The sequence below is a fragment of the Pagrus major genome, chromosome 4 (genome assembly GCF_040436345.1).
Source record: "Pagrus major chromosome 4, Pma_NU_1.0".
NCBI classification, from domain to species: Eukaryota; Metazoa; Chordata; class Actinopteri; order Spariformes; family Sparidae; genus Pagrus; species Pagrus major.
Window position 1 is genome coordinate 31,583,068 of NC_133218.1, and position 14,994 is coordinate 31,598,061.

Consider the following 14,994-nt stretch of genomic DNA (forward strand, 5'->3'; position numbering starts at 1 on the left):
TGCATTGGGTCGTGAAACGTTAGCAATTTGTTGCCTTTGGGGTCCTTGAATGTTTCATATGTCATGTTTTTAATGTCACAAAAAACTAGGACAGAGTGCAGAGGTCTTTCTTAATTTGATTAAGTTAATTAAAACTTTATAATCTGGCATGTGACGCTCTTAAAAACCGTTCAGGGCTTTGACTATCTATCCTGTGACAGTATGTTCTTGGCTACCTAACGGTTGTAAACATGTTGCAGTCTTTAATTTAATGGGAATTTGAATATTTTAAGTTTGAAAGGCATATTGGACATTAAAGCAAGGGGGCACACTCTTGATGCTTCTTAGGTATTCAAGCAGCATAATCTGCTGCTAAATAATGTCTGTCTGTCTTCACTGAGTGCCAGGTACTTGGTAATGGCCAATTATTTGGAAATAGATGTTGAAGATCTTTATCTATCTGAGACCATATTGTTTTCTATAACCAATCACGACAGTGCAGCTGGAGAATTATTCCTAATTGGCTCCCTGTTTGAGTTTAGACTGGTGTGCTCGTGTTGTTTATTTCAGTGGGGTTTTGTTTGTTTGTTTTTTTGTTCACCTGTGTGTTGCACAGAGACATTTAGCTCTATTGTTGCATCATTTGTATTCCGGTCCTATTGTGTTGTCTCTCTCTGTCAGTGAGGACTGATACTGATTTTAATATGTTCCTGAAAGCTTCATTTGAATTTCTACAAAGCTTTGCTGAGGGTTAATGCCAAAGGGCCACACGCCACTGAGAGTGTAATGAAAGCACAGGTGCTCTATACAAAGAGTTTGGCATGTGTTACTGTGAACAGTGAGAAGAATCAGTCGGTTAAAAACAATGAATTCGCAAATTAAACCAAGCACCGAGTTAGAGACTTTACTCTAATCCTTGTCACTGTTTGCTGTTGGGTTTGTTGTTGCTGTTGAAAGTTTTTGTTATTTTAACCTTTTCTTTTACTTTACGAAACAAAAAGTGTCATCATCATTCCCAGCTACGTCAATCAAGGTACTTTTTCCCTTTTCCAGCGACATCGAATTAACCGTAATATTCGCCTTTTCATATAAATGTATTTTGTCCCTCGCTTAAACAGGCACTCTTTGGAGAATCTAAGGTGCCTGCAAATTGTCTGCCTCTGAAGCCAAGTGATGACACGTTAAAAAAGCTTGAAAGTTGAACTTTTAAGATTATGTTGTTAACTTCAAGACAAAGAAGTTGATAATACGAGAAGGTGGACATTTTGTGAATTACGCCTTGTCGCTTGTCAAGAGTACAATGAGACGGTTATTTGCAGTGTACCGCTCATGTCCATAATGTTAAGGTACACATGATATGATCTTCCAAATAAGAAATACAGCAGCTGTTGTTACTGTTGTATTTCACAAACTGCACAGATTAAATACATTTTCCAGCTGCATTATGGGTTTTGTAAGACACATAAAAAAAGCACAACTTGCAACAATTTTAGTGACACAATACTGACAATACTAAAAATCAATCTCCCACTTGTCTGCATTGAGGTTCCTCTAATCATCGAGGACTTGATGAAATGATAGTGGCGCTGCACCTGAACCCACCGGTCCTTTGTTCTGAACAAAAGAAGAAAGTCTTTTTTTTCCACAGAGCTGAGAATAATTTTTCAAGTCCACCGCCACACATCGGTTTGTTATGATTCTAGGGTAGAAATGGCCTTTCCATTTTCGACCGTGACTCATTACCGATTATAGGCAGCAGTACCCTCAGGGATCCTACTGCTACACATCATTACAGACACAGAAATGTGTTGGCACAAGAGATCTGCACAGAAATTGCACGGCTTTGCTGCTCAAGATGGATTTGCGTCCTTGCAAATTCATCTATACGTGTGAAGCAGCAATGGATTCACAATAGAAACTCCAAATCACAGTGAATACATTTAATTCAAGATGAACACGAGTTACAACTTACAGAGCACCAAACGTTCCTTCATGACTGGAGCTTGTTATGTTCGTGTAGTTGTATTTATTTTATGAAGCTTCTCCTCCTCCTCCCTCGACTTCTGTATTTTCAACCAGCAACTACAGAAATGTGTTAAGATTTTTGAACTAAGCCAAAATGACATGTAGTTTTCAAGGAATACACGACCCAGTCAGACACTGAACTAATTAAACAGTCATACACAGGACGTAACAACTGTCAGGGAGCCTCGGCCCTGTCATTTCCTCATATGATGCTGTCAGAGCTGAACTGGTGAGGATCTCTCTCTGCGTCGTTGTCCACTGTTAAAAAGCTGCTTCTTGATGGAGTGGACTCTTCTCTGCTGTGGCTGTCACTGCACAACATGAACCTCTCCTGGCTGACCGGGCTCACCTCTCTTTTAAGCTGCAGAGAGTTGGCAGCACACGTGAAAGATCCGGTCATAACCGTGTTGTTATCGAGGTCAGACGCCGCGGTGGCATTGCGGTAATACCTCCGGAGCCCCGTCCGGAAGTGAATGGTGAACAGGCCGTAGATGACCGGATCCAGGCAGGCGTTGACGAGCCCAAAGATGAACAGGATGTGGGTCAGTGAGTGGGAGACCTTCCCCTCCAGGTCGTCAGGAAAGAACCAGTACCACAGGCCCAGCAGGTAGTACGGAGTCCAGCAGATAATGAAAGACGAGACGATCACTATACTCATTTTCAGAGTTCTCATCCGGGCTCTGGGGATGTTGTTCTTCGAACGCCGCAAATGCACTTCATTGGAGGGCACTGGGAGCACAACAGATGACAAAAACAATTAATTATGAAGGCTTGATTGCAAACAATAAACACATTTCTTTGCAATGCTTTTAAACGCACTACAAGGAACGTTCAGCTGGTTATGAAACGGTGAATTAAATACTGATGCCGCTTAACAACCTGCATAAGGGAAGGACCATCAGCGAGGCTACTGGCTTCTTCGATATTGTTTTCTTAATGCCTTCGGGTTGGATTCCGTTAATGAAAACTATTTTTATGGCGGAGTGATAAGAATGAATTGAGCAGCCTCACAGCCTGAGGAAAGAAGCTGCTCTGTAGTGTGATTGTGCGACATTATTACAAATGCATGTCTTTTTTTCACTCTCTTCCACAGCAAATGCACACACACCAGACAGATCCAGGTCTTTACCACAGGAGGCAGTGGTCCTTGTCCACAGGGGCCACCAGAGTCAACAGAAAATTAAAGTTCCTTATAGCTGTTTTAAGTTTCACTTATAATGCAGATAGTTTTACACACACAGTTAGTGTTGTGCGCAGCATTGGAGAAATATGTAAGAATTATTGTGTAAAATATTTAAAAAATGAACCAAAATTAACAACAGAGGGTGAATAAATTGCAGTTTTGACATTATGATGTCTATCAGAGATATCTACTTAAGTTAGCATGCTAACCAGCTAGCCCCAGCCTGTCCAGGTCCAAAGCTCCTGTGCCAGCAGTGTGAACATTTGACAGTCCCCTGATCCCTGAGCACCGCTAGCTGCACGGCTAACTGAGCTAACGAGTAAAGGAAATTCAGTACGGTATACGTTAAGGATTCACCAATGTTATTAAAATTCATCCTTCGGATATCCAGATATCCACGGATGCCTGTGCCTAATTCCATGACAAATAACCCGCTCACATGATGGAGCTAGACGAAATGTCAGGGGATCACCAGTCACCAGTCTGAGTCAGTCAGAATAATCCTGAGGGAACCGTGAATTTCACGGCAATCCATCAGATAATTGTTGAGATACATCAGTCTGGAACAAAGTGGTGGACAGACAGCTCGACTAACAGATCTGCATTGTCTTCCCTAGAGCCTCACCGCAACATCTCATTCAAAGAGCCAGATTGTTAACGGCTTGGAGGATCATTTTTCAATGCTGCTCACATTACTTGTCAGGTTCTTTGTTATGGACTGGCAGTAGAATCCTCTACAGCTCTATGCGGGCTGAAGAACAAAAAGCCTTAAATCGCCTCGCAAATGTGCGTAATCACCGCCTTAAACTGATCCACAGAGTTTCAGACGCAGTTTGAACTCACAGTTGTCCTTTCTCAGTCGTTTGGAGATCTCACAGAAGATCCTGGTGTAGCAGGTGATCATGATGACCAGCGGCAGCAGGAACAGGCAGGAGAAGGTGAACATGTTGTAGGCCGTTTCGTGCCAGTGACTGACGAAACTTCCACGCGTGGTGCACTGAGTGAAGTCCTCTGGCTGGATGATGGTCACGTTGTGAAAAAGGAATATCTGAGGAGGGAACGAAAACATAACTAGACATTCGGCATCTTCGGTCATGTGAGATTACATCTGTGTCTGCTCCTCATGTGTCATTGATGACTTTCCATGCTCTAGTTGACCTGACCTGACCCAGAGGCTGCCTCGAAAACACCCAACCTACACTCATTTTTATATCTGCAGTGAGGAAGTGGGTCTTGTGGCTCATGACCCACAAAGACACGTCTACATTTTCTCAGTGCAGGTTACACATGAGCACTCCAACTAAAACACCACTGGTCTTCTCTGAGACTGTGCGTCATTTGAATCATTTCATAATGATCCGGTTAAAAGCTGTACCAAATATATATTTATCCTGTCCTCCCGCCACCCCTGTTTGTTCATATTTGTCCTCGCCTGCACAGCTTCCCACATGGTGATTAATACAATTTTGATGTTAAAGGTGCACTACTCTGAAAGGTATAATTTACAGTAATAACAGGGTAGTAATACATACTTAGAAATGTTTATTTGATGAACAGTATTGCCATAACTGAATAAACAAGCTGTCTTAAGTCATCAAGGCTACTGCTGGCAGCCTGGCTAGTGTCCAAAGCAAAAAACAACACCAAGAATCACATTTTCTTTGTACTATGGCAGACCTGCTTCCTTTGTGTCGTAATGCAACCTTCATTTTGTTGGTTCCAACATAAATATAATAATGAAAAATGACAGTTTACGTATAATTTTGATGTACTTTACTTGAATTCTTCTATTTAATGCTACTTGATACTTCTACTCCACTACATTTACTTGATGGCTTTAGTTACTCTTTTTTGAGATTACAGCACTTAACAGATTAGAGAGGGTTCCTCACAGCCACAACATTAATACAGTAGTAATATTATAGAAATAATATAGGATGAAGGATAGATAGAAGGATAATATAGTTTATGATACAGACGGACAGCAGGAGATGGCAGGAGCCATTCTGCTGACCAATGAGTACTTTTACTTTTGATACTTAAGTTGTATTTGTTGCTAAAACTTTTACTTCAGTAACATTTTCAACAGAGGGCTTTTACTTGTAACAGAGTACTTTTACTGTGTGATATGTCACTACTTTTACTTAAGTAAAACATCTAAATACTGTACTTCTTCCATCACTGCAGATGGGGTCGTCTTTTTGTCAGACACCAGATGTTGGGAGGCCAACTGACAGCCACACATTTCATACTTTTCATTTTAAAGAAACGGTCATTTATGGACATCAACAGTAAAAAAATCTAAGGAAATAAAGTTTTCAGTAACACTTTACAGATCCAGTAATTTCTTTAATACATTTCCAGGAAACTTCCAACTGATTTCCTGCCTAACTTGTGCTGATCGTGCCAGCTTAACTTCCCCTCAGCATACCACAAAATGTCAACAACATTCATGTAAACAACTTACACCAAAGTTAGATTATGAGAGTACCAAAGGCGGCCATGTTCTCTTCAACAGGACATGTTTAATGAAAACCTGTTTCTAGTCTAATCTAACAGAAATCAGTCCTGATCTCTGGCCTGTGAGGTCAGCTGGGATACCTGCCCTTACCTGAGGGACTGACAGGAGCACACTCATGCCCCACGCCACAGTAAGCATGACTCTGTTCCTCTTCCTGGCCTTATTGATAGCCAGAGGGTTGAGGATGGCCGACTGCCTATCCAGACTGATTACCACGGTGACGAAGGCGCAGGAGTACATCGCCTGCAGCTTAAGAAACATCAGCAGCCTACAGGCAAAGTCCCCGGCGAGCCACTGGACTGTGATGTTCCATACTGCGTCCACAGGCATCACAATGAAGGTCACCAGCAGATCCGCCACGGTCAGGTTGATAATCAGCACCCTGACGTGGGATTTACGCTTCCCATCGCTGTGTGCCGCCCACAGCACGGCCAGGTTGCAGAAGGCCGATACACCGCAGAGAATGCAGGTGATGACCACTCTGACTTTGGCTGCTGTGGTGAACGTGGGCAGCTGCAGGGCGCCACCCCCCACCGTCCAGTTGGACGGGGGAGTGGAGTCGTTGCAGCTGGCGTTCAGCTGGTGGTCTGTCGTCAGGTGATACATGGCCGCTGCAGAGTCACACAGAGTGGTGTTCATTTTCTGACGCCCGCAGAGGGAGAAACATTCTGCTCATCCACCATGAAGATCAGCGCTGGGAAACGAGAGGAGAGAAAATAGAGGGAATCAGCAAGGGGGCAAGACGGATGAGTCAGGGGCCGAGGAGTGGGCGCGGATCATCCAAACATGTGTAATGAGAGGTACAAAACATCCCATGAATGAATAATACAGTGGCTCATCAAGAGGAAGTAATATGCATATATGAGAGTCTCATTGGTGTTTCAATTCAACGTGGTGGAAAGCTGGAGCCAACAAGCTGTGAGGGACGCTGTAAATTATAAAGACAGTACATTAGTTCATATTAAATGGAGTCCATGTTTTCCTCGAGCTCGTGCATAGTAATCCTGCTAATACTGGACTACAATTTACAAACGTCACATGCTGTTCAGAATGACTTATTTACAACAACACAACAACAGGAAAGATTCATTTAGTCACAGATGTAAAAAACAAAGGTTGCTATTGTGTTAAAATAGTAGAGCTTCAATGATTAGTCAATTAACTGATTAGTCGATCGAAAGGAAATTAATTTCTGGATATTTTGTTAATCAAGTGATCGTTTTAAGTCATTTTTCAAGCAGAAACATCAGATATTTGCTGGTTTAAGCTAATTAAATGTGAGGATTTGCTGCTTTTCTTTGTCATTTTTGATAAAAATTTGAAGTCTTTCGGTTTTGGGCTGTTGAGAAGCAATTTAAAGCAACATTATGTGATTTTTTAACCTTCAAATAACAGCTTCTAAATCATTTTGATGGTACAGTGAATGGTGTCTGTCTCAGCACCTACATTACGTCTGACAACTGTTACAGACCTGGGATTTGCATTTACCACAGTGGTGTTGCACTCAGAGACTGTGGGGGGCGCCACATCGCACTCTACAATCTACATATTGTTTCTTTAAAGACACTTTTTTTTTTGCAGTTGGAAATTGTGATATATCGATAATGATAACACCTGTTTGTCGCAGCCCGAATAATAACAATGTTGATCTCTAAATCCATTTTTAAAATGGAAATATGAGAGTTGATTTTGTTGTGTGAGCCCAAACAAAAAGCTGTCCCCCGATAAACTGCAACAAGTAAAAGAAATCATCTTTATATCTGCGACTTTTGGTCTGAAATGCAAACAGGAGACACATGCAGACGGATTTCAGTCAACCTCTTCCAGTATCCTGGTTCATTTAATAACTGGCTGCCAGACTGTGTGTTTACTGTTACTATACTATAGCCCACAGCTGCATCACAGCTGCATCACTAGACATTAGACTGATTCGAAGAATACAAACTATCAAACCATGGTCTGCCTGCTTTCAGAAGGATTCTCACTTCACAAGAGGGTTTTCCACATAGATCAGGTATGATATAAATCTTATCATGACATATAAAAAACATGTAAATAATGAAAACGTATTCTGTGTTAAAAATTGATATGAAAAACAGTTATTTAAGTTCAATTAAGCAAACAGACATGCACACACGCCCTGGCAGTCATCCAGCCTCTCTCTCTCTCTCTCTCTCTCATCTATATGTGAATTTAAATCTGTGCAAAAATTAAAGATTCATTTAACGAAATCTTCTGCGATTCGTCAGGAACATCGACAATATGTTGATAACACATACATGAATTATTAGACATTTTCTCGCCCTGCAGCCTGATCACACTACATTTAAAACTGCTCACACAGCAAGGACTTACTTACACACACATCCAGTCCAACTTTGATTTGAATGATTTTTTAAATACACGCTGATCAATTCAAGATTTCCACATCTGCAAAAAAAACACAAAGAAGCAAACTTACGTTCACAGGCAGTGGGGAGAGCTGTGCGCTTCGCCTCCTTGTGCGCACTCCTGGGAACCCATTTTTTAAAAACCACAGCAGGTCGGACGCTTCGTGTTGGGTGTGAGTGCCCGTTTGTTTTTCTCCATACATAGATGAGATGAGAAGTTTTGTAAGCGTGCTGTCTCGCTGACAGCTTCTACAGATGTCCAGCTCTTCCACCACCCGGTGCGTCCTGTGCGCTCCCAGTCCAGCCCGCTCCACCTTTATCCACACACACCAATCAGAGCCGTGAAACATAAACCCCCCCGGGGAGTGGACTGAGCTCAAGTCAATATTCCCTGACAAATGTGTTAGAAAAGAAAAAGACACACATGAGGGCGAGTAATCTGTGATTGGTGATCACCAGAAGGCAAAAACGCACCAATTATATTTTTCAAAATAAAGCCAGGAAGAAAAAAGGTCGCAATCTTGACTAAAAATGTAAATAAAAAATATTCATTATAAAATCACAGTTTGTGGTGTGCCTGTGTTGAATGAGATCCTCCAGTGAAAGCTGCTCTATTACATAAAACATGATTCATGAGCTGACAGGCAGAGCTGCTATTGAAAACAATATTCATTGACCATGAAAAGACCTGTCAGCTGAATCTGAAGATTAAAGAGAATGTGCATGTTAAAATTAAAAAAAGACAGGAGAAAAATGTGAAATAATTTCCATCACAAATGGATCTGGAGTTATTTCTGTAGTTAGAAAACTAACAATCTGGTCGTGGGGCAGAGTTTGGAAATTTGTCCAAATCTGGATCTTTGAAGCTTCTCACCAGAAGTCCTGGTGCTGAATGTTATTTAAAGGAGTGGTTCGACATTTTGGAAATAACACTTATTCACCGTCTGTACATATTATCTAAAGCCGAATTGCTTAGCTTAGCATAAAGACTTAAAACAGGGGGAAACAGCTGACCTAGTCCTGCCCAAACTTCATAAAATCCACCTATGAGCAGCGCTAAATTTCATGAACACGATGTATCTTGTTTGTTATCGTACAAAAACCAAATAAAATCAATTTTATTTATATTGCCCGAAATCACAATCACATTGCCTGGCCAAGAAATAGTTTGTCAACCAAAAACAAACAAAATGGACACACTGCTGACTGTCTTCTAACTATATAGCAAGGAATGTCTATCTGTCTGTCTGTCTGTCTGTCTGTTATTCACATATTGCAAGAACAGTTGGTCCGATCTATTCCACATTTGGCAGGTTTGTCGCTGAGGACCGAAGTAAGTGCAGTGTCAAATTTTGCGCAGTTTGATCACACAACACCTCCAAAAATACATTTCCAATAAACAGCTCACGCTGCTCTGTGTAGCAGTGGGCGGTGTGACTTTAGCGCTCTGGCTTGATGGCTCGGTAGACTGAAGCTGGGCTCACACGTGATCCTTCTCACGTGATCTCATGGGGAAGCACACACAGTCAAGTACTTTATTTTCAGTGAGAACTGTAGGTGAGATTTTAAGTTTCTGTCTGCAGCAGCATGCCAGCTAACGTTAGCTTCAAGGGCTGTAATGGTTATGGATGCTTTGCAGCGCCGTCAGCTGCTCTGGGATGCCTCTGTCATTGGTTGTGGTGGTCCAGCTCAGAGAGCATCGATATAATCATTCAGATTTTAAATAATAAACATCAAACATGTTCGATATTATCGGGGCGGCCCCGATGAGTCTGTGAGCAGTTCAGGAGGCTTAAGATCTGAAACCCCCCCTTACATTACCAAACAGCATGTTTTGAATGATGACAGTTTTCAGCAGGATTACTCATTACAGTCATTAACTGAGTATGTTTACATGACCGCAATAATCCCATAACTGGGAATAATCAGGTTATGATAATAATCTCATTTGACGTGTTTACATTCACTCTAGTAATGCGATAATGGAGGGGAAAAAAAGAAAAAAACGGGTTTACATGATTCAGTCAATTAGTTGGATTTCTTTCCAAGTACATGACGTAAAACTGTTTACATCAAAACATCAAAACATCTGGTTTGTTTGTTTTTTACACATGTGCAGACGTAAAAGAACGAAAGAAACCGGATTAATGGTATACATGCGCCAAATCAAACAGAAAATTGGGCAAAAAACTAGGTGTTATTATCAGATTTCTCATAATCCGATAATGGCTTTTATCCGAGAAAGCATTCAGTAAACATGCTCATTAACTTATTTACACCAGTAGTCAAAGACATATCCTCACTAAGATATTTCACTAGCAGAGGTTTGCCCTCTACTCTGTCTCATTAAAACGGTTACAGAGATTTAACACATATATCAGAGTCGAGCTAACTAGAGTGCTGTTTCCATGGTAATGTCTTACTGAAACTTACACGCAGGTCAAGGTAAGGAGGCGAGGTGACAGGAAGTAATTAATCCACTCTCTTCCCTTTCCACTCTAATCTAAAGGGAGGAGTGAGAGCCACCGTCAGGCCATAATTATACAATCGAATGTCCATTACATGGTGGTGCTGTATGAGAAATGGAAAACAAGGTAACTCTCTCCTCTGTCTTCTACAATTTGTACAACAAAGTATCTTCGTCAGCTTTAATTCTTTTCCTTACAAGTGTATGTAAACCTTACTTCAACTAGAAAGTAAGTAAGGTCATTAACCACAGGTGTAAAGGACATACCAAAATTAATTTTAGTGTTTGTAGGAGTCTAGTTTTATTCTAAATTCATCCTAAATCCCTTCTTTGACTTTATATGGTACATTTTAATCACTGTGAGTACAGATGTTGGCCAGTGCTGGATTGAACTCATTGAGATGAGTAATTGGTTATTCGTGCAGAAACTGGAACTGTGTGTTTCTCAGTCTGTTACTGCAAAGTGTTTATGTCTGCATTCATACAGCACGCTCCTCTGATTTATATTCATTTAGCTGAAGTGCAAGTGAGTAAGAGATTTTGTAGTGCTCCTCCGGGATCGCTGTCGCTGAAATGGAACAATCAAATCACACTTTTTTTGAAAATTTTGTTGAATTGCAATCAGTGGCGTCTGAGCGGACATGCCCTCCCTGATTTGATTGTGAGGGACAATGATCCAAACATTTTCATGCAAACAAATGTAAGCACATAAGAGCGGGTCCATCTTTTTTCTGGATCAGGAAAAATACTTTTATGTTGCATTAGTATTTTTCTCTGCTTTCCTACATCTTCTATCATCTCACGACCCCCTCAAAACGTGTCTTTATCTTACCCCCACGCTCAGAACCAATACGACCAGCATTGATAATAACTTATATGGACAGTATGACGACTGTTTGCTCAACACAGTCACATGTTCTCAGCTGCATGTTTCACCCACTCTTCAGTGTTTGTCCCGAGACTTAAAGGTTGTGGGTTGAAACGTCACCATGAGTCATTCACAGTTAAGGCTGTCGATCGGTGTGAGCCAGGCGCTAACGTTTCCTCTTTCTAACAAGCTAGTATATTCACAACTGCAAAAACATTTTTAGATTTGTTGAAGCTAACCTATATTATATTATATTATATTAAACCTTTCTGACTGTTAGTTCACAACAGCTGAATCTACATAAATCAAGTTTATAGACGCATAGGAAACACATTTCGATAATTAGAAAAACTCCTTGTCCTTGTCTGCATGTTGCAGGATCTGTTGTGCTTTAATGAGATGGATTATTTTTCCCTGGTGCCAATTTCGAAATAGATGTTCATGCGGTGTCGTCGTCACGGCCAGGAAGGAAGGGAACACGCTGACCCAAAACATGATGTTAGTTTGTCACCTCAGTCTTCCGGTTTCACTCATCCTGAGCCCTGGAAGGGAAGTCATCTCACAACACAACACAGTACTTTAGATTCACACTCAGTCGTGTTTTTAAGCTTAAAAAATGTTTTATTCCCAACAATCTACTGGCCAGCCACAGTCTTCTACACAATCAGCATTTGAATTTGAACATTGGAGTTTGTGCTGTCTTCATGTCACTGTGGCCTCCTTACAACTCTTTCTCCCTTTTTGCTTTAAACCAGATATCGCTGCTAAATCTCTCACAGAAGAGCATTTGTGCTCTCAGATTATCATCCTAAATTCAGCACAGGATCCAGACAGTCCTTTTGCCTGTGGTGAAAGTTTTCTCTATTTAAAGGAACATAAGAAAAGATTTTTGGGGGGTTAACATGAGGAGATATTGCATTTTTAATGGGACTGAAATGAGATATAAAGGTTGTTTGAGTACTTTCTTTAGACTTTAGATTGTTGTCTAACATATCCAAAATCTTTGTCCAACCTCCTGGCCTGGCTTTTGGTTGCCAAATCTCACCGAGGGTCACACATCAGATAACAGTGCACACATTTATTCAAATAAATCCACGTTTTACTATTCAACAGCAGTGTAAACTTGGTTGATGTTCATACAGAATCATTAATAATTTCAGAGGTACAGTATTTCATTCTATTTTACATGTCAAGTATCATATGTCATCGCAGTGAATAAAATAGACCGATCTCATTAGTATGATTATATATTCGGTTACACAAAATAAGAACAGAAATACATTATAGGCTTCACTGCATGTAAGCAACATGATTGGACTGATTTCACCATCCACAAAAGGCCAATCAGTACACTACACCAGCACATAGGTGCAGTGTGTGACCCCCTGCTGCACACAGGCAGCCCAAGCTGACACTTAACCCTCTCGACTGGAGCAGCATGTCATTTCCTGAACTGGAGCTTTCACCTATTCATGCCCTCAGATTCAAATTGCCGTCCTTTCTCATTGTGTGGAAAGCATAGAGCAGAGAAATGTTTGACCATTAGCTAAAAGGGAGCACTTCGTTTCTCACAGTGGAGAGGTGACACAGGGTCAAGGCTGTGGCAGCCATTGATCACTGGCTAGTACGGGTGTGAATCGCAAGTTTCATCACGATACGATTTCGATTCGTTTTGATACAGGGGCCTGCGATCGATGTGAGCTGATATCATATGCCCATTTAACATGCCGTCTTAGGTCTAAAATTCTGCTGTTCGTCCCACCTGTTGTTACTCCCGTTAATAACGTTTAATGAATAATTAGGCAAGCAGAGGCACAGTGATGGGTGTGTTCATTTCTGCAAGAACAACATTTTTTTTCTCCTGTGGAATATTTTTAGACCCTCCGAAGCTACGCCCAGAGGGAATGAGCGTACGTAAATCTGCACCACATGGCTCCCAAAGATTTCAGCTGGATGTGTGTGTGTGTGTGTGTGTGTGCAATCTATACTTGTTAATGTCAGAATTCCTGCTCTGAAATTGAGCACCATCATTTGTGCAACATAGATTTGCATACAGATAGCATGCAAATAAACATAGGCTGCAGGTTTACATCAGACTTCTCCCTTAATGTCCAAGAAAAAATATCTATGCATAGATCAGTAGATATTCGTGTTGTGACGACTTCAATCTGAAATATTGTACACTCAAAATGCATCGAAAGCAACATGACATTGTTATGTAAAGTAAATGTGCAGCAGCCACGCAGCTGGAGTGCACATTTACAGCAAAGAGCCCAAGCCGTAGTTTCAGCAGCCGGGTACTGGACTCGAGGTCACACGAGACGAGGCAGCCGCTGTGTTCGACTCAAGTTTTGGCGCTGTGGAGCTGCAGGGCTGAGCCAGGAAGGATGAACACTTAAAAATCCATCACCATATGGTCAGTTTTAGCTTCAAATCCACGTACACATCCACATACATTCTCACTGCCACGGTTACTTAGGTAACTAGCTACATTTAGCCCATTACTTCATGTTAAAGCCCAACACATTTATCAGCCAAACGGTCTCGTCCTGCAAAAACCTCGCAGCACTGATAGTAATTGTCAAAATGATTTGCACTAATTGTCCATCTGCCTTGGGGAGCTGGTTAAAAACTGATGAATTTGAAGTGTCACGTTCAACAAGCGTCTGATTACATCCTGACAAGCGACTGAACTGGCTATTAACTAATTGGTGCTGGGGATTGTACATCATGCGAGGGGTCCATCACTGTGGAAAAACAGTATGAGCATGAGTCACATGTAAGGCTACTCGAGCAGAGCTAAAGGGACAAAAGGGCAGAACGTATTCAGTGAGAGATCATAATCTGTGACAAGAGAAGACAGTACGTGAAAGAAGTCATAGAGAACATATAAAAACAATCTGATGAAGCAATTCATATCAGATCCTCTGTAACATTTATAGAAATAATGAGCAGTTTACATGTATTAAACCCTTTTTTGGATTGTGCTGAGATGATGAGACCTTCTCCGTCCTTCTCGGTTGCCTTCTCCCATCATTTACATTGTAGGGCCACATTTTCCAACATATACTGTACATGCTTAGAACCGATCAGGTTTCCGGTACAGATCGGGCCCAGTCAGTAATACCAACAAAGCCACACATGTGGTCTGACACCCAGCATCCAGTCGTCCAGAATTCACCGAACTTTCGTTAGAATCGTAACTCTTGCCTTCTTTCATTCTCCCTGACCACCAGAGACAGTATGTAATATAGGGTTAGCATGGATCCTTTGAAAGTTTGTGAATATAAGAGAAAAAGTTAATAGTTAAAAGTTCTTGAAAATAGACATAAATGGACATGGATCATTTAAAGTGTTTGAATTTATTTATTTGGTGCAGAATACAAATTGTTTGTTTGAAATTTGTAGTAAAGCCTGTTTGTTCTCACTATTAAATCTCAGCGTTGACCCTCAGTGGGTCCTTTAATTTGAGGGAATTCAGCCTGGAAAGTCCTTGAAAAGTGCCTGAATTTGATGTTTAAGAAGGTATGGGAACCCTGGTAATACCTGGATGACACATAC

The 14,994-nt window shown here is 41.2% G+C and overlaps 1 protein-coding gene across 1 annotated transcript; it reads right to left on the reverse strand.

Moving 5' to 3' along the window:
- Nucleotides 1-1,452: 1,452 nt before the first annotated feature.
- Nucleotides 1,453-8,368, reverse strand: LOC140994721 (putative gonadotropin-releasing hormone II receptor). The gene is made up of 4 exons (XM_073464489.1): nucleotides 8,170-8,368; nucleotides 5,799-6,402; nucleotides 4,031-4,235; nucleotides 1,453-2,733 (listed from the first exon to the last, which is right to left on the reverse strand). The coding sequence occupies exons 2-4, from the start codon at nucleotides 6,345-6,347 to the stop codon at nucleotides 2,207-2,209; spliced, it is 1,281 nt and encodes a 426-aa protein (XP_073320590.1). The 5' UTR covers nucleotides 6,348-6,402; nucleotides 8,170-8,368; the 3' UTR covers nucleotides 1,453-2,206.
- Nucleotides 8,369-14,994: the final 6,626 nt, after the last annotated feature.

What these genes read in the sequence shown, in the direction of transcription:
- LOC140994721 (XM_073464489.1), bottom strand. Translation starts at nt 6,347, where the DNA reads ATGAACACCACTCTGTGTGACTCTGCAGCGGCCATGTATCACCTGACG. An exon ending in TGCTCCTGTCAGTCCCTCAG is followed by an intron (nt 4,236 to 5,798) that starts GTAAGGGCAGGT and finishes TTCCCTCCTCAG; the next exon opens with ATATTCCTTTTTCACAACGT. An exon ending in ACGACTGAGAAAGGACAACT is followed by an intron (nt 2,734 to 4,030) that starts GTGAGTTCAAAC and finishes TTGTGCTCCCAG; the next exon opens with TGCCCTCCAATGAAGTGCAT.